The 19580-nt window shown below is 29.6% G+C and overlaps 2 protein-coding genes and 2 pseudogenes across 3 annotated transcripts; 3 read left to right on the forward strand and 1 right to left on the reverse strand.

Annotated features, from left to right (window-relative positions):
• Positions 1 to 1384: 1384 nt before the first annotated feature.
• On the forward strand, positions 1385 to 4233 carry LOC149887145 (uncharacterized; annotated as a pseudogene). The gene is made up of 5 exons (XR_016453232.1): positions 1385 to 1736; positions 1833 to 2000; positions 2238 to 2442; positions 2682 to 2866; positions 3059 to 4233. The product of XR_016453232.1 is annotated as an uncharacterized LOC149887145 (transcript).
• On the forward strand, positions 4233 to 8656 carry LOC149887146 (uncharacterized). The gene is made up of 2 exons (XM_090090042.1): positions 4233 to 7000; positions 7133 to 8656. The coding sequence occupies exon 1, from the start codon at positions 5162 to 5164 to the stop codon at positions 6506 to 6508; it is 1347 nt and encodes a 448-aa protein (XP_089946168.1). The 5' UTR covers positions 4233 to 5161; the 3' UTR covers positions 6509 to 7000; positions 7133 to 8656.
• On the forward strand, positions 7206 to 8889 carry LOC149887147 (uncharacterized; annotated as a pseudogene).
• Positions 8890 to 10647: 1758 nt separating this feature from the next.
• LOC145200414 (PAT complex subunit CCDC47-like) lies at positions 10648 to 18887 on the reverse strand. The gene is made up of 13 exons (XM_090090041.1): positions 18560 to 18887; positions 18004 to 18047; positions 17823 to 17867; positions 15674 to 15739; positions 13160 to 13287; positions 12590 to 12923; positions 11952 to 12056; positions 11761 to 11846; positions 11606 to 11667; positions 11316 to 11425; positions 11145 to 11222; positions 10960 to 11049; positions 10648 to 10872 (listed from the first exon to the last, which is right to left on the reverse strand). Exons 1-13 carry the CDS (start codon positions 18756 to 18758, stop codon positions 10804 to 10806), a joined length of 1416 nt encoding a protein of 471 aa, XP_089946167.1. The 5' UTR covers positions 18759 to 18887; the 3' UTR covers positions 10648 to 10803.
• Positions 18888 to 19580: the final 693 nt, after the last annotated feature.

A 19580-nucleotide genomic window follows, 5' to 3' on the forward strand; every position in this document is an offset into this window, starting at 1 on the left:
TTTTCCGCTGTCAAAATAAAATTTTACAATTTGCATCATAGGGTACCTTGATATATCACCCCCATACAAGTGGCGTTCTAGGCTTAGCTAGGTTGGCATTATCATGGTCCGTGATAGCTGTGATTTATGTCTGGTAAAGTCATTTAATGTTATATGAAGAAAAAAAAAAAAAAGAAAAGTTGGTTGACTTGATAAAGGGGGTTAAATTTCAAGTCGAATTTTTTCGAAAATATACTTTTTGAACCATGTTTTTTCACATCGATGTATAAACATAACGAGTTCTTCACTGTGGCTGGGCCAAAAAAATAACTGTAAATCATCTTCAAAACATATTTTATGAGAAAAAATTAAACTATTACAAATACAAAAAAGTTTGTCATTTTTTTGAAGCTGTGAAATCCAAGAGTGGTTGACCTAAACTCTTACTTTTACTGGAACAAGCAGTAATAATCTTTTTAGGGTAATTCAGTTTTTATAAATACTGAGATAATAAACTACAGTATTTTTCCTTTTCATGTGTGCATAATTCTGCAACATTTTTTTTTGGTTTCTTTAGAAATAATTAACAAATAGTTCGCCCGCCCCTTTTTTTAACACCTCTATTAAAAGAACTTATCCAATTACTATTGGTGAATTTGTAAAAAATTAACTTAGGAAAACTGATACGAAATAGGTTTCCATGGAAACAATAAAAGGAGCTTTCCTTATCTACATTTCCAGTCATCGAATCCTTGATCGCCTCTTTCCCAATTGATTTAAACGACTGTTTCGGAAGTTCCTATTTATTGAATAAAAACTTACGGTTACGTCATTGACGTAAAATTTTTGGAAATCCCTTTGTTACTAGTATGTTTTCACACGGCGATCTTTCGTATATAGATTTTCCTAATATCCGTGGATCTGGAAATTACCAAATAGTGAAACAACTCCATGTAACCTATTTAAAATGTTTTATACAATGCGAATTCACCTAACTTTGTAAACAAAAACTTGTGCGTTATACAGTCAGAACGTTGTTCTTTTGTTTTCAAAAAAAAAAATGTTGTTTTGACGAAACCATGCAAATAAAATTCACTTTTAAGATTATCGACGTTCGGGGGCAGATTACCGACGTTCGGGGGCATTTAAAAATACACACAAAGGAACAAAGGAATTTTGATTTTTTTTTTGACAATTAGGAAAAATAAGACCTGTTTTATTAAAAAAAGAAGAAAGAGAAAGATTTGCTATTTTTGTTATGTAGAATTTACTATTTAAAAAATCAGTCTTTTTTTAGAACTTTTAACCGAATGAGTCACGAGATTCCAGGTCTGCAAAATTATTTAACTTTAAAGAAATAATTGCGTGTCTGTATTTTGTTCAAATAAATAGGAGCGGTTAAATCCTGATATGCGGATGACAAAAGTAATACTTCAAAACAATGTTTTGAAAACACACCGCGTATATCTTTTTAAATGGATAATTTACGGTTGTCTACAATAACTGACAATGAAAAATGAAGACTTCTCTGTTTTCTTGTGGATATGACAATTGTAAAAGTACTTTCACACGTCGATATGATTTAAAAAGACACATGATCAAGCTCCATGGAGTCAGCGATGTTAGTCACAGTGGAAATTGTTTATGTATTCAATGTGGACATCGGTTCCATAAAATCAAAGATTTGCGAAAACACCTCAATCAAAGTCATAATATTGAATTCAGAATCGAGTTACTCAATTTTGATAATAAAGCAAGTAAGTCTGCTAATTGTGGCTAAAAATATTAGTTGAAAAATGTCAAATGCTATGTTAAATATATAGCATTAATTTGTTTGTATTTTTATTTAAAAGGTTTTGATAGCTGGAAATGTCAGTTAGAAGAAGAGAAGGGAAGTTCTTATGTTAAGACTCAAGGTGATGTTATTGGAAAAGATGGTTCCAAAACAAAGTATTGGCAATGCAATCGATGTGATATATATAAATCAAGAAGAACCGGAAAGCGCAGAATTAAGTATTCAGGTAACATAGTTTTTTAGTTTGCTTTGTGACAAAGTCTTGTGTCTTACCATAGCATGGAATGGTTACATTTAGAAAATGAAGTTTTATTAGTTTTATATTTATATTTTAGTTGATATGTTAATTAAAATCAGATTTAAAATTATGGTAAATAAGATTTTTTTTGTGAAAGGTCTATGCATATAAATCTATTTGAAAGTAATTCGTGTGTAAGAATACTTTAAATTTGTAATAATTTAGGAACATGCAAGATTGAGAAAAACTGCACATCAACCATCAAAGAAGTTACAAATAGTGATGAAAAAGTAAAAGTTGAAGTCTGCTATACTCATTATGGGCATAGCCAAGACTATCATCACACATGGATAACTAAACGTCAACGCCAAGAAATTGCCTCTAAACTACAACAAGGAGTTACACGCAGAAAAATTCTAGATGATATAAGGTAATTTGTTTAAATGTGTATTGTATTTATATTGATATTTTTGCAATTGAAGAGCATTTTTCTAAACAAAACTCTATTAAATCTAAAGTCTATTTTTTCTGATCTTAAAATATTGGCATACACCCTGTCACTTACAAACCTTTTGATTCCACAGTCTGTAATATGATTCCAAACAACTAGTACATAGTAATTTTTTTTTTTATTCTTGTCATAAATGTACTTACAAATTTTTATGATAGAGATGATATTGGTTCTAAGTTTCAAAGAATTCATTTACTCGAAAACAGAGATATTTTAAACATTGGATGCGCTTTTGGATTGCAAGAAGTGCAACGACATGCAAATGACCAAATGAGTGTTTTATCATGGATCCAAGAATGGGAGCAACTAGATAAGACCCCTATTCTTTTTTATAAACTTCCAGGTAAATAACTTACTTTTAATGCTCTTGGCAGTAAATCTTAAAAAAAATTACTTTTATTTCCATATATTAAAAAAATTAAGTTTTATAAGCTTGAAATTTCTGCATTCCATAACGTTGTGGAAAGAATTTAGCAAACAAAATTCTTTTTTTAATATCTTAATAAAATCGTTTTTATAAAAAATTATATTTTAGGCCAAGCTTCATCTCAGCACGAGTTTAAAGATGAAGATTTTATCATAGTAATCCAGACAGAGGCACAGAAGGAAATGCTGGAAAAATTTGGGAGTAACGGTTTATGCTGCGACTCAACACATGGAACAACTGGTTATAATTTTCTTTTGATTTCTCTACTGATTATGGATGAGTTTGGTCAAGGTCATCCAATTGCTTGGTGTTAAGCTAACCATGAAAATGAATCATTCGTTAAAGTCTTTTTCAAAAAAATAAAAAATGAGGTTGGGACTATACAACCTAAATGGTTTATGACAGACTTAGCTCCACAGTTCTACAATGCTTTTTGTGAAGTCTTTAATCTTCAACCAAAATGGTTATACTGTGCATGGCATGTAGACAAAGCATGGAAAGAAGAATTGCGAAAAAAAATTAAAAATTTTGAAATTGAAACAGTTGTTTACAAAATGCTTAGAACAGTTCTTGAGGAAACAAATGAAATTCTTTTCCAAGATAAATTATCATCCCTCATTAATAGGCTAGAATCCCATGCTACTAGTGAGTTTAAAGCGTATTTTTTAAAATACTGGATTTGTGTGACAAAAAGCTGGTCCTATTGCTACCGCGTTGGTGAAGGTATAAATACAAATATGTTTGTTGAGGCATTCCATAGAACTTTTAAATACAACTATTTAAAAGGAAAGTGTAATAAACGTGTTGACACAGTTCTTGTGAATCTTCTTAAATTTTCAAGAGATAAATTATTTTCTCGCTTGATAAAATTAACTAAAGGTTCTTTGACACAATGTATGCAAAACATTTATGACAGACATTTGAGTAGTAAAAAAATGTCTTATACAGCCATAAATAAGACTTCTGATGAAAATGTTTTCCTAATCAACTCTGAAGATGGGCAAAATAAATATGTTGCAACAAGACTGTCAGACAAGTGCAATACAGTAGGTTGTCGGTTGCAGTGTTGTAATTATAGCGTTACTTGTGAATAATTGTGTGCGTAAAAGATGTCATTATAGCGTTACTTGTGAATAGTTATGTGCGTAAAGGATATGTCATTATAGCGTTACTTGTAAATAATTGTATGTGTGAAAAGATGTGTGAATGCCTTATAGCATTACTTGTAAATAATTGTATTTGTGAAAAGATATGTGTGAATGCCTAGGGAATGCCTACTTGTAAATAATTGTATGTGTGAAAAGATGTGTGAATACCTAGGGAATTAACTTGTATATAAATTGTGTTGAATTTTACAAAGATACATCGGCGTTTACGCACAACTAAAAAACGATCTTTTTTATGCGAAACTACAAGCTATTTCGGCGAAATGGCGACTAAACTTGATTTAAAGTTAATTCCAGAGTTTAGTGGAAACGATCAACAGTCAGTTGCGGAATGGCTGGAAAAGGTTGAATTGGTATGTAAAGTAATTGGTGTAACCGATCTGGCACGTGTGGTTCCTCTCCGTCTCACTGATGGTGCATTCGTAGTGTATCAACAGTTAACAGAGACTGATAAAGAAAATTTTAAGAGAATAAAGAAGGCTTTGCTTGAAGCTTTTGCCGTTGATGGATTCACAGCCTACGAGCAGTTTGTCACGAGAAAGCTGAAACATGGAGAAGCAGTTGATGTTTATTTGGCAGAACTACGAAGATTGTCTACCCTAATTGGTGGGCTCCCAGACAAAGCGATCGCGTGTGCCTTTGTTGCTGGGCTCCCCGAGGAAGTTCGACGAATGCTGAGATCGAGTTCTCGTATGGACGATCTTACAACTGTTCAAATACTTGCGCGAGCAAGGACTCTGATGATCGAGGAACGGAACAACGGGATGGTGGAAAAATTTGCTGTAGCTGCAATGAAAAGTAGTGATCCGAGGTTGCTAGAAGATAAAACACAATCAGTGTGCTATGAATGCAAACTTCCCAATCACTTTGCGAGAGATTGTCATTTAAGAAGACATAATTATCGAAACAAGTCAAGTAGAAGACGGGAGTCAAGCGATGTGCTGTGTTACTCGTGTCAAGAGTATGGACACATATCAAGAATGTGTCCAAAAAACGGAGTGAGGGAGAAGACGTCTGCGCCAGTTCTCTCCCTAAACAATCAATAATGGCGTTACCTACCATGCTCTTGGATATTAACGGTGTATTTCAGGATGTGCTAATTGACTCAGGGTGTACCTGCTGCATCATTTATAAAAAATGTGCGACAAAAATAACGAAGAAAGAAGTTAGCGTGGTAACTGTAAATGGACAACAACAGCAGTGCGAAGGTGTTAGCCAAACTCGAATCACCGCGCCAAATGGAAATACAGTGTGTGTGGAAGCACTTGTGGTCAATTTCAAACCGCTGGGTTTTTGTTTCATAATGGGTATGAATGGAATAGTGGCACTTGGTGGAGTATCGATTTCTGCAACGCGGGATGTTTGTTTTATGAAAAAAGAAGCATGTTTACTTGGTTTAAAAAGCGATTTGTCAATAGATGTTCATGATATGAATATAACGGCTCAGGATTTCACAGCTTCATTTGAAAAGAAAAATAGAGAATGGATAATTGCGTGGAAATGGAATACCAAACCTGAAAATCTGGTGAATAGAATTGCTGAATATACCATCCCCATCGGCATAAAACACGATTACGAAAAAGAAATTGAAGGGTGGATAGAGAAAAAATGGCTGCAAAAGTACGAAGCGAAAAAACACGGTCCAGTAAAAGGTTTGGTTCCACTTATGGCAGTGGTGCAGCAAAACAAAGGGAAAGTGCGACCAGTGTTAGACTTCAGGGAGCTGAACACGTTTATTGAACCATTTACGGCGAACACGGATGCATGTGCTGACAAACTTCGAGACTGGAGACGGCTTGGAGAAAATATTTCAATTATTGATTTATCATCGGCCTACATGCAACTCAAAATCAGCGAGGAACTCTGGGCTTACCAAACTGTTGTGTTCCGTGGACAGAGGTTTTGTTTAACACGTTTGGGATTTGGTCTGAACGTTGCGCCCGTCATAATGAAAGCAGTTTTGGACAAAGTTCTATCGCAAGACGAAAAGATCTGGAAGGGAACATCATCATACATTGATGATATTCTTGTAAATGAAGACATCGTATCAGCTCGCAGTGTACTTGATCATTTGGATATGTATGGATTACATTGTAAGCCGGCGGTTCGTGTGTCCGAAGGGGCGAGAGTTCTAGGATTACAAGTTGGAATTGAAAATAAGAAGTTATTTTGGAAGAGAGACAACGATTTTGGTGAAATTCCAAGTTCTCTAACGAGGCGAAAAATCTTCTCTTTATGTGGAAAAATGACAGGGAATCTTCCAGTTTGTGGTTGGTTGCGTGTAGCTTCGTCATTTGTTAAAAGGACGGCAAACGCCCTAACGAAAACATGGGATGAGAAGATACAATGCGATTTTGTTGAAAAAATTTTACTGTTTCTTTCTTTAATCTGAAGTAAATTTCTGATATCGCCAGAAAATGATCAGGCTCAAATCGCAAACGAAGGTTACAAAAATGAAATTATTTTCTATAATTTCAAAGTAAATGAAGAGAAAATAAGGTTATGGTTCTTCAAGCTGTAATAGTATAACTGGAATTAATTAACTAATAGTAATTAATAGTTCTTCTTGTTAAGATGAAAAAGTTATTATAAGATAGTGTAGTGAATATTGGAGTATCTGTTGAAGAATTTTATTCAGGGTCTTATAATTTCAGTTAAAATATGACAACTATTGTAAAAGTTTCAAGTTTGTCAACAAACTACATCATTATTACTAATATATAAATACCATTTCATTTTTGAATTTTTTCAACTTATTTTTTTTTCTTCTTTTTTGAGCGTTTTTCATCTTCATAACAAACTAAGTATATTAGATCTGATAGAGATTGTTCTACAGCCATTTGTTCAACACGATCACTCATAGGTTTGTAAAAGGGAAGAGAAGGTAAAAGCTTAAACTTTGGACCAAAATTAAATTCCACTGTAGAGTTTTTATATAATGAAGCTGCTGGATAATAAACCCCTTGAAAAATTATAACTGAAAGTGATCAGTTTGATTGTTTTTGCAATGTTTTAGAGTCAGGAAATGGTCAGCTGATGTTTGAATGCGTTTTAAAAAATGGTGAAGATAAAATTGGTATGCCTTTGTCTGTGAATCTGAGGATCGCAAGTTATAGATTAAAAAACTTCCAAATGCAAACTTCGTGTTTACAGATTTAGCGAATTTGTGCTCAGCACTAGCCTAAAGATGCAGAATTAAAAAAAGTCAAAGGTAGTAGTTTTGTTCCAGTGCATCCTCCATCAGTCTTTAAAGGTATATCAGTGTCTTGTATTCCAATAGTGTCTAGAAAACGAGATGTCACTGGGTTAATGTGCTCTGAAAGAAATAGTTTACCTGATGAGTTCGAAAACTTTAAAAAAATGGAAGCTATTCAATTTAATTCAATTGTAAAAAATTTGAAGTCAATGATAAATAACTGTGAAGAAAAATTTTATTTTGTTGAAAAAGAAAAAAAAAATTTTTAATATCATATGAACATTGTGGACCAGTACCTAAGTTTTCAATATATGTAACTTTAGAAGATTCTGGAGATATTTATTTTCTTTTTTAAACAAAGGAATTATTAAATATTATTCTCAACTGGAGAATGCTGTTAGTTATGTTATTAATAATGAAACAGATTCTAAGCGAGCAAGTTATATTAGGCATCAAATAACCAAAACCAATTGAACGACAAAATTATGGATTAGTTCTCAAAGTTTTTTGTGATGAAACAGTTGCAGCATTATGTGTAAAAATTCCTGAAGCTAAAGATACTGCACTTTTTATTGAAACAGTTGTCAAGTGATAGCTTATTGTCAACAGTAAAGCAAAAGGTCTATATATTAGATTAAATGATATTCAAAGAAAGCCTATTACTTCAATCAATGATTAGCAAATAGATTTCTTAGAGAACTATATTTCTTATTTTGCTGAAAATTTGAAATGCGTAAATTCAAAATTAAGAGAGAAAAAGTTAACAATGGATACTGTGAGTGCTTTGCAAAAAACTTCTAAAAGATTAGCAAGCTGTGCCAAGTATTTGTTGAATTGCGGTGTATCTTATGTATTGCTAGGACAAATGCAATCAGATGCACTAGAAAAACAGTTTAGGAAATATCAGCAAGGGTCAGGTGGCACATATCTGTTAACTGAGCAAAATGTTATTCAAAAATTTAGAATCGACAAAACTTGTAATTTGACAGACGAGCAAGCAGTTTTTGCAATATTTCCTCCTGCTCACCACCATTGTGATAACTGTGAACTTGATGTGTAGTTTGATATGTCAATATGTGAAAATTGTGAAGTTCAGTTGCCAAATGAATGCAAACAAGGGCTTTTATATATTGCAGGTTTTATTGCTTACAAACTTCTGGAATTACATTCAATTTTAGAAGAAATAGACACCTTTGATATGTTTCAAGAATATGGAACTTTGATTAGTTCTTTGAACAGGGAAAGACTAAGAGAACCTTCTGACAATTTAGTCTACTTTGTTATTTATTGTTTTTTTATATTTGAAGTGACACTTGTGAATAAAGTTTCACCATTGCTGTGCAAGAGAGGATTAATTGACATTTTTATTAACTGCAATAGTAAATTTCGATTGCATGTTCGAAGTGTTTAAAAAGTTTGCTGCATTTTAGCAAACATTTCTTTAAACAATTATTGTAAAAAACACTCTGAAGATTTTGGGAAGGAATGTTTAATAAAACAAGCAAAACTTTCAACTTCAAAATAAAGCAATTTTAGTTAAAAAAAGTCAAAAAAATTTTAATAAAATAAAGTTAACATATTTGTTTGTTTTTATCAAAAAATTTATTATTTGTATTACAAGTGATAAACAGCTAAAATAAACATAGTTATAAAAATGAGATTTAGTCATTTTTAGCTAAACTCTTTAAATTTTTTTTGTAATTAACTTATTTATAAACGTAAAAAAAAATTTCTACAATATTTGCTTCCGAAATTTAATCAAAATGTTTTGTCCTAATAAAGCTCTTTATTTGTTTCTGAAGTTTGTTTACAAAAGCAAGGATAAAAAATAATTTTAACCGTAAAAAAGTCGGCCTTCGCTAATTTTACGGAAAATGAGCTGTTGTGGCCTGTTTAAGAAGGCCTTGAAAGTACGGAATGAAAAATCTTATAAAAATAAGACCGAATGATAAAACACGGACGATCTCGAAAAATTTACTATTAAGTCAAATAGAAGATCGCCGTGTCAACGTCATGTTTAATCTTGTCAATTGGTACAGTTTATTAACATTGTTTAAGCAGGGGTTGAATTCACTGACTGCTGAAATATTTTTTAAATGAAAGATACTTTCTCCACCTGGCTCAGAAAAAAACAGAAGTGTAATTTTCTTTTATTATGTTAATTTTTCTGGCATTAAACAATACACAACAACACACGTTTTGTTGTACACAAAATAATCGTGGGATCAAAATTGACGAATTTTATTTTTACTAAACAATTACTGTAAAAAAATTTTAACTCTGAATTATAGACTAAATAGATTTGAGATGATAAACTAATCAGTAGAAAATTTGATATTCTCGAAGAAATGCTTAATTTTAAATCTTTAATTTTATGGCGGGAAGTTACAAAAGGAATCAGCAACAACAGCATGTTTTATTAATCTGTCTTCGTGTTCACTCGTTTTTCTTTTTCGATCTCTTATTTCACCTACGTTGTTCCATTTTGAAGCATTTCTGATCATCATAGAAGAGCAACCTAATGTTGCTTCTTTAATCCTTCTTGTTTTAACTTTATAAAAAGATATCTCTGCACTACAATGGTTTGCACGACCCATAATTTCTATTTGTAAAATTTATTCGATTATTTTATATATTTGATTGAATTATCTCTAAAGACAACCTTGCCTTTAACTAATATTACTAAAAACAAATAAACGAACGGTTAATATACTTTAATAAAAAAAAACAACAGTATGCTACTTTAACCAAGAGATCTAGATATGTTCATAAGTAAATTTCGGGACTTCCTCAAAGTAATTTTAACAGTTGCCACTTTTTCTTTACTCCCATTTCATTATTCAATGTTTGTATTACTGTTATACGTAAATTTATTAATATATATTTAAATTTAAGTAAAACACAAGTTTATCAAAATTTTACTGGTCACTATTATTACTTTATATAGATACAAAATTGATAGTGTAAATCATTGTCTGTAAGCCAGTTTTTGGATAATTGAGTGCATTTAGCAGTGCTGAACCTTTAGGATACTTTCATATAAGCGTTAAATTTATTTTGTTAAAAAACGTACTACTCCTGCTAAAAATATAACTTAGGTCTTAATAACCCATACTATTTCCCATATTTTATTTCATAATCTTAAATATTTAAATACGATTTTTTATATAACTCATATTAAACTAGAAATGAGCATAACAAGAACAACATCGCAGTTCAGAGAAAATTTAGGTATAAAAAGACGAGTTACAAATACGTAAAAAAAAAAAAAAAAGTTGTTGAAGTAATTAAGCGCTTTAAAATCTTTGGTTTGGCATGTTATAAAATAGAATAACTTTGTATTTCGGCGGCCTTTTGTTTGGTAAAGTTAAAGAAAAATGTTACAGAAATATCTTATATTTTTAGACATCTGTTCTGTTTGAAACCAGATCAACCTCTTAGATTTCTAATTAATCTTTAAATCCCATGATAGTGACCAATTATGCTTAGCTTTACATTCGCACTTTCATGCTTTTGACCTTTGGACCTCTTTTCTTAGCATCTCTTTTGCTTATAGCCTCCTGAAGAAAAACGAAATATCAGAGAAATATCATATTTTTTTTAATCATGCTTAAGTAATGAAAGACTTATAGATTTATTAAGAATACCTCCATTCGCTTTTGTTTCTCAGGATCTTCCTCTGCCATCAGTCGTTCTTTTTCTAAGCGTAATTTCTCTTCGCGACGAGCTTGTGAAGCCTTAAATAGGACAAAAGGTGTTTCACGGAGAATTTTTACCACTGACTCAAATAAGATTTACATGAAAAAACTCGGATTTTCAAACAAAGATTTACTTCTTGACGTTGAGAGTGCTGTTGTTTCAAAAAGTTCTGTTCAACCTCTCGTCGCTTTTTATCACTTTTTGCGCGAGCCTAAAGCATTTATAAAAAATAAAATAATGATTTAGACTATAATAAATGTAATTAAAGTTCGTATAAAACTCCACTACTTTTACTTCAACTAACTTGTTGTGATAATCTGAATCCTTTAACTCGATCTATCATTAGGAGGACCATTTTAACAAGACCTTCTGTTGCAGCCATATCTTCAGAGCGTGTTTTGCCATTACCTGGGACTAAAGAATTAAACTTATAAAATATGGAAGTTAACTTAGTTAATTTACATAACTTAGTCACTTGAAGCGTCTTGCATTAGATAAATTTTAAGGATTTATTTTGTTATATAGCATTTTATCCTCAGAATTTTAATTAACCGCTCCAGGATTTGAAAACTATACAAATTAAACGACTCATACTTTTAAATTCGAATATAAGAACTTTCTTGGGTTTCTTTAGTTTGGCAGCGCCATCTTCATCACTAATAAAGATGGCAAATAAAAGTAATTAACATCAAACAAAATTGCCTGCTGACTTAAAAAAGCAAATCAGATCAAGATAAAAAAAAACTTACCCATCTTCTTTTTTCTGTCCAACAAACTGGTCTGAGAAATGTAGCAATTCAAAGCAGCTTTCATACTTCCTTATGATGTTACAAACCTGAAAACAATAATTTCTTCTTTTTATTTCTTAAATATCTAAAAACAATGGAGCACCCTTTAAATACAAAAGAAAAACATAACGACTTGTCAATCAGCACTATACCTGTGTACATAAAACAAAATCACTGACTTCACCAGACTCGCTTAATATTGAGAAGTTTGGGAGTTCATATCGGTCAGCTGACTTTTTCTCTCCACAGAAGAAAGCCTAGATTACAAACTTTAGGATAAAAAATCAAGAACAAAAATTTAGTAGAAAAAAAAATACATATGCAGACCTTACAAAGATAATTAACATTTTTATTTAGAAATGTCTGAAAGCATTTATTGTGAAGTAAAACTTCTTTTAGGTTCATACCAAGTGTAACTTAAATATATAATGGAGAGTCCCAATATATATTTGAAAGTAGAGTTTAAATCATTGATATATTGATTACATTTAATTTGAATTCTATTAAGAACAACACCCTCTTAAGTCAGTATTTTTACTAAGTATTTGCAAGGTTTAAATCAAAACAAAAAGTGGTAATTAGTAATCTCTAAAAGTTCTGATGGCAATAGAAAGTAATATCAGCATTCATAACTGCATTTTTTCATTGACAATCATTTTGATTTACTTTTTCAAAAGAGATGTACATTATGATTGGATTTCGTTTAATAGGAGATCAGGATGCTATTATTAAAAATTATTTTTAATTTTGAAATCGTTGTTCTCCTGTTGCAATAAAAATACAATCTTACCAAATCTTGTAAATCTTTTTGATATTTAGCAGCGTACTTTTTTGGGAGCAGTGAAAAAACAAAAGTATCCATGTCTTCATCATCCATATAGACTGTAATTTTGACAATTTCTGATCGTGGTCGCATCATTTGTGAAATGATACTCACAATATCATGTCGTTTAAGCAGCCTTAATTCAACTAGCATGCCTTCACAATATTGTCGACCAGTGCACCAAAGTGTATAAACACTTTCACTCTCTTTAACTAGAACACCACTTTGAGGTTCTTTGCTCATACCATCATCTCCTACAATACTGAAGTGCTGTTCAAGCAGAGGCTTGTGTGCTTTAAACCTGTTAAAAGATTAAATCAGAGTCATTAAAAATGTAGTATTTTTTTTTTTTATCCTTATAACATCTGTCTTTGTGCATCTAGTTTATATAGAAAATCTAAAACCTAATAATAACTCAGGATAAAAATGATTTGAATTACTAGTTACAGAAAAAGGTATCAACATTCAAGCAAACTAAATATTCAAAAATCCAACAGAAAAATAAGACATTTTTTTTCTCATTAAATTTTTACCTACCATGATGTGGCAAGTTTGGAGTTTTTCGTCTTTCCAGTGTAGAAATTTGCAGCATATACAATAATTCCAACCATAGTTAAAATTTCAAAATAAAATGCCTGCCAACCACTTCGTAAATGAACAGGAACCTGTAATAATTGTTAGAATTCCTATTTTTACAGATCTTTAACACAATGTGACAATAGATCTTTTATGCATGTCTAATCAAACCAGATTTTAATAAAGCAAATATGTAATATAAACTGCTAATATAAACTAGTGTAAATACTAAATATTTTTAATGAACAATATTTTAAGAGACATGGTCTTCCGTGTATTACCAAACAATTACATGTGTAGCTTCAGATTACAGCTGTTAGAGAATATTTCTAAGTTATTTGAAACTACAAGTCAAAACATTTCCTTATATAACAGAAATCAACATTGTTTTAAACTTCTCTCAACAGTTGTTGACACTCATTTCTATGCAGATATTTAAGTTAATGCCATTAATAATTAATAAACCACACAATGTTTCTGTTTGAAAATTCATAGTCAGTGAGCTTGCCTTCTTTAATTAGACAGTGAGCAAAAAAATGTGAGCAAACTTTGATGCATATTTCTTTAATGAATTATTTTATCATAAACAATAAATAATAAATTTTTGACTAAATTTAAATCCTATTGTTATCAGAAATGTGTAAGTGTGTGCAAGTATATTGCTGCCAATCTGCTATTGTTCTAGAACAATTTTAAATATATATTTGCATTAAATTTAAGTAAAAAAAATATTTGACCAAGATAATTTTCGTTGCATTTATTTAGATTTTAGGTAAGTTTTTGAAAGTTTTGTTTATTTAAAAGTATAAAATGATAATGTGTAAAAAATTATATATATGAAATCTTTTTTAAAAATATGACAAATGGCAAAAATAAAGAAAAAAAGAAAAGAAAAAGAAAACTGCACAAAGAAATTAGGCATTTGATTTAGTAAATCAAGGAAAAACTTACAGAGAAGTGTAAAATTCAACAAGAATTATGTTTAAAACATAATTAAAAACTAAAATTTGACTGGTGCAACTGTTAGTATTCCTTTCAAGGTTGTAAAAGAAAGACTATTAAGCCAATTGTTAGAAATATTATCATTCAAGTGAACTAAAACCGCTCTGAATTTGAAAGAAAGTTAGCAGAAAAGGTTAAAGAATATCATATTTTAAAGGTCACTATAGAACAGGATCAGAGATCAAGTAATTTTAGGCTGACTAGTCAACAACAAACCTTTTATGATTAAAAAACATAAAAACAAAGATTAGCATTTGTCATTAGACTACTGGAAGAAAGTGTTATAGAGCGATCAGTCAAAGTATAACCAAAAATTATCTGATGAAGCTCAAAAAGTTTTTCAAAAAAATGAAGAGGCATATAAATTAAATTGGAAACATTATGGTTTGTGGTGCAAATTTCAATGGAGGAGTTAAAAAAATTGCTTTCATTGATAACATCATGAATGCCACAATGTACATAGACATTCTTAAAAAAAATCTCAAACTTTTTGCCAGAAAATTAAGATTAGGAAACAATTTTATCCTCTATCAAGACGATCGTAACCAACCATAAAGCAAATGAAACACAAAAAAAGGTTCAAGGAAAATTTCCAACACAATCACCAGACTTAAATCTCATTTATGCATTTATGGACAATATCAGACTATAAGATTGAAGTTCGTTAAGAAAGAAGATCTGAAATGTGCAATCTTGAAAGCTTGGGATCAAACTGACTCAAAAGAGACCAAAAAGTTGGTAGAATCAATACCAAGACAGCCAGGCTGTAATAAAAACAAAAGGAGGTCCAGCAAAGTATTAAAAAATAATTTTGGTATAAGCTATTTAAAATTAGTGATTTGGTCCTTTATTTTTTTTATTAAAATAATGAAAAAAATAACGGAACAAATTTTTTTTTCATTGTGATCTGAATTAAAATAAGGTTCCTAATATAATGTGAAACTATTAAAATATTGTAATAATCTTTATGATTTTAACAATTAATTTTCAACAACAAAAAAATATGAAAATTACTTTTATCAAGTACTTTTAAAAAAAGAAGTTAAAATGTTTTTAGCCTATAAATATGTTTATTTACTGTAAATGATTTCAAATGGTAACTAGTGGATATTTTCTCAAGTGAAGTTAACTTACATCTGACTGTTGATTAGAAAAAACTTATCACTCATAGTGAAATACAACCTAATAATCCTAATAAATTTTATCATTTTCCTCAAAAAAGAATGATTTAGGACTGTCATTTTCAAAATGATTGTTAAACAATCCTTTTTGAATGAGAGTAATATATCATTTTTGTTGCTTTTTTATGCTGTGTATGCGCTTTATTATCATTTTTTATACAACCTTATTTGATTATTTGATTATCTAATTCTCATCCTTGTATTTTCTAAAATTGTCTGAAGTCTAAAATGCAAAATTTACTTTATTTAAAAAAATTCTTTGGCTCCTTGGTTACAGGAAAAAGCTATTTACCTTAGTGATCTTCAATCCACCAGTGTTTGGTATTTTTGGCTTATTACTTTTATCTTTGTTATAACCCTGTAACAAAAAACAAAACAAAACAAGATAGATGAATAATAAATAAAAGTATCAGCAACAATTTTCAAATGTGTTAAATGTATTTTTATAGCTAACATTTTACAAATACTGATAAATAAATAAATGCATAAATACAGAGCTAAAAACTTTTTTTTTATCCAACTGTAACTTAAAGGAAATATTTGAAACTCTTGCTGTATTTTAAGGCCTTATTAAATGCTGTGAAGTTAAATCCAATATTGAGTGTTTTGAGTGAGTGTTGCAAAGTATTAATTATAAATTAACAATAAGTTTGCTCAAACACATTATAAGTGATTTCACTTCATTTTAGCAAATTAACTTTCATTTGAAAGCCAATACTATTTACAAAGCACAAATGAGGCCATATTTCACATAACTGCCTACAATTATGAAATTGATATGGAAATAAGTATAGATACCAATTTGTAAATTATTTGTTTGGTCAAATAATAATAAAAATAAAAATAATAATAATAATGATAATAATAATAATAATAATAATAATAATAATAATAACAATAATAATAACAATAATAATAATAATAATAATAATAATAATAATAATAATAATAATAATAATAATAATAATAATAATAATAATAATAATAATAATAATAATAACAATAATAATAATAATAACAATAAAAATAATAATAATAAAAATAAAAATGATGATGATGATGATGATGATGATGATGATGATGATGATGATGATGATGATGATGATGATGATAATGAAAATTTGAACAAAATTAGATAAAAAGATCAAAGAAAGAAGAATTTAACAACATTTATATACTTAAAACAATGTCATTTAGTAATATGTTTAACATGAGGATAATTTGGCAAAGTGTATTTAGTAGAAAACATTTAACCTGCAAATATTTAGGGAAATAACAGTCATTATATAATTGGGACCAACATCTTTAAATGAAAAAGTTTCATTAGAATACAACCAATCTGGGTTCTTAAAGTTTTAAATTTGTGTGTTTCTCCTTCATTTAAAGCATTAAGTGCATTTATCTTAATTGCTCTGTTGTACTTTTGTGCTTGTTTATCTCAACTTTTTTCAAATATTTCATAAATCAACAATTTCATAAAATGACTTATCTTCATAGATATCACTATATGATTAGAACCTTAAACTGTTAGGGAGATAAATTTATTTAATCATGGGCTAAACCCATATGATGTTAAAGAGATTTTAAAGCCCTAGGCTAATTGTTATCTATGATAAATTTACAAATCTCATATCAGGTAAATAAACCAATGCAACTTCACAACATAAAGTCATTTATTGCTTTTCAACCTGAGCCCTATTAAAAAATTTTGCCTGTCTATGAAGGCTGATCAAAGTCAAGGGCATTATTATTAATGTGGCTAAAGTGGTAATACAAGCCTTACTTTATCATACTTGGTTTCTCCATAAAGAATTTACTGTTTCTCTGATGACTGTGTTCAAACTACCATCAAACCTCAAATGGTACAAGTTATGAAAACAGAAATTGGTATTAGCTCTTTCTATTATTGAAATAGAACCAACATCATGTACGTAGAACAACTACTTTTTGGAAACTCTACCACAACTTGAGTGTGGTTTATAGTAGTTTGATTATTTTATTTGTATTGGTATATTCTAGTTTATTGTAGCTTAATAAAAAAACTTAGCTGAATAACTATATATATATATATATTACTAGTAAACGAAACTAGTAAACTAATATAACCCAATATACTGCAGTAATGTGGCAGACCTATTTGTGAGATTTGTTAGTTTTTAGCTTTAACAAGTAAGCACAAAGAGAACAAATTAAGTATTTAAACAAAAATGTTTTAGTCAAGATATCTAACAAAAACATTTTCTTGGAAAAACCTAATGTTCAGATAAATATTGATTGATAACTAATATTAATTACCATTATTGTTCCTATACTTAAGACCCTTTTTACAAGTAACAGATGTTCTTTTATCTGATTTTTTTTATATTTTATTTTGAACTTTTTATTGAGACTCAATTATTTAAAGGATATTTTTATAACCATGTTAGAAAAATTAGCAATACCTCAAATTCTTCTTCATCAGAATAGGGATCAAACTCATCTTGATCCTTTAAATAAAAAAAAAGAAGAGTTTTTATATTTCTAAAGGGGATTTAATAGCCAAACTTGTTTACTTTCTTCTATTTTATTATTTGATAATTGTAAAAAGACCATAAATTTGTATAAAGACTATATATAAAATACCTCTTCATTTTCATCTTCTGTCTGTGATGTTGCTTCATTGGAGCCTAAATGTAAGTATTTATTTATTAGGTATTTAAAAAATAAATAAATATTTTATATAACTACTGCCAGCATCAAAATGAATGCAAAACTCTTTTACTTAGAGCATGAACCTTTCTCTTGTGGTGCTGTTTTATTTCTGCCATGAAAAACTAATTTTCAAAACTTTACATTTTACACAGCAATATAAATATTGATGAACATATGTAGCTTTCAAAGGATTCTAGAGCTTCATTTGCTATGATGTTGTTAAAATGTTAATAGATTTCTAACAATATTTTTGATTAATATAGTTCAAACACAATTTTTCTAGATTATGACATCTAGTTTTAATATTTAAAATATGAAGAACTTTTCAATTTTAAAAGGAAGTCATTTTAGTATATTTATTTTATACAAACTTAAAAACTTAATTTAACATAAACATATTTATACTGATACTTTAACAATACCGATTAACATAACAGATTGACCAGTAATCTAACTACTATTTCTAAAAACTTCTGAAACCAAATACCTTGCACATCTTCAACGAAACTCTCTTCTTCCACAAAACTATCATCCTTTGGAATCTCGTCAACTTGTACCTCACTATCTACTTCAACATCGGGATCTCGTTCAAATTCGGCAAACTCATCGCCAATTTTCGATGATAATGTTAATTTAGAGATAACGACAATAAAGATCAATTTTAAAAAGTATTTAGCCAGAATCATTTTATTTTTTATTTTTATCTCCAGGTATTTAGTGTTGAATTATTTCCGACTTAGTTAAACATATATGCGTATAGATATAGCGCCATGAAATTGTGAATGAGAACTGCTATCTATAGGTCCGCATACATTATTATTTTTTTTTGAAATAAAAGATACGAACCTTTAGAACACATTTCAAGTTACCGTGGTTTGACCTAAGTCCTATGCTTTTAGAAAGTACTAATTTAAGAAGTGATTTAAGAAGAAATTTCGTATATATAAAATAAAAATTTGTGGATGTAATTTAGTTATTTTAACTAGATATCTAGTGTAGTTAAGATAGCTAAATTTTTTTCTCAATGTTTATTTTATATATACAAAATTTGTAATTTCTTAAATTAGGACTTTCAAAAAGCATAGGACTTTGTTAGGTCACACCACGATACCTTGATAATTTTTTGTTTTAGTTAGCTCACCAGTGTCGATAAGAATAAAGTATCAGTCAATGGGTTAAGTTTAATTTAGTACTCAATGATCGTTAAAGCGTCTAACCCTATTGCCAATAGAGACAAACTACTCTATTTTCAGTTAGAACGACTATTCCTAAATTGGATGTCTTCAGAATCTTTAAGCGAAACCAAACCAATGTGAGCCCCCTTATTACCGAGTTTTGTGTAATTTTTTCTCAAAAATAATTGATGGTAGCACGAGTTAGTAGAGACAATCGAATGAAACTACACAATGACAGTATTAGCAGGGGCAAACTAGCGATTTAGGCACTAAAAACGAAAATACCTTAACAAAGCATTATTTTTTTTTCAAGATAGATTTAACAAGACAAAG

The sequence above is a fragment of the Hydra viridissima genome, unplaced genomic scaffold (assembly GCF_058129835.1).
Source record: "Hydra viridissima isolate aposymbiotic clone 2 unplaced genomic scaffold, HvirCarnegie_v1 scaffold_6, whole genome shotgun sequence".
In the NCBI taxonomy this organism is placed as follows: Eukaryota; Metazoa; Cnidaria; class Hydrozoa; order Anthoathecata; family Hydridae; genus Hydra; species Hydra viridissima.

Bases quoted from the DNA above. Each gene is read 5' to 3' on its own strand.
- LOC145200414 (XM_090090041.1), bottom strand. From the start codon at position 18,758: ATGATTCTGGCTAAATACTTTTTAAAATTGATCTTTATTGTCGTTATC. The intron at 11,847-11,951 runs GTATAGTGCTGA...TATTGTTTTCAG, and splicing joins ATTTTGTTTTATGTACACAG to GTTTGTAACATCATAAGGAA. The intron at 11,050-11,144 runs GTAAATCTTTGT...GTCCTATTTAAG, and splicing joins AGCACTCTCAACGTCAAGAA to GCTTCACAAGCTCGTCGCGA.
- LOC149887146 (XM_090090042.1), top strand. From the start codon at position 5,162: ATGGCGTTACCTACCATGCTCTTGGATATTAACGGTGTATTTCAGGAT.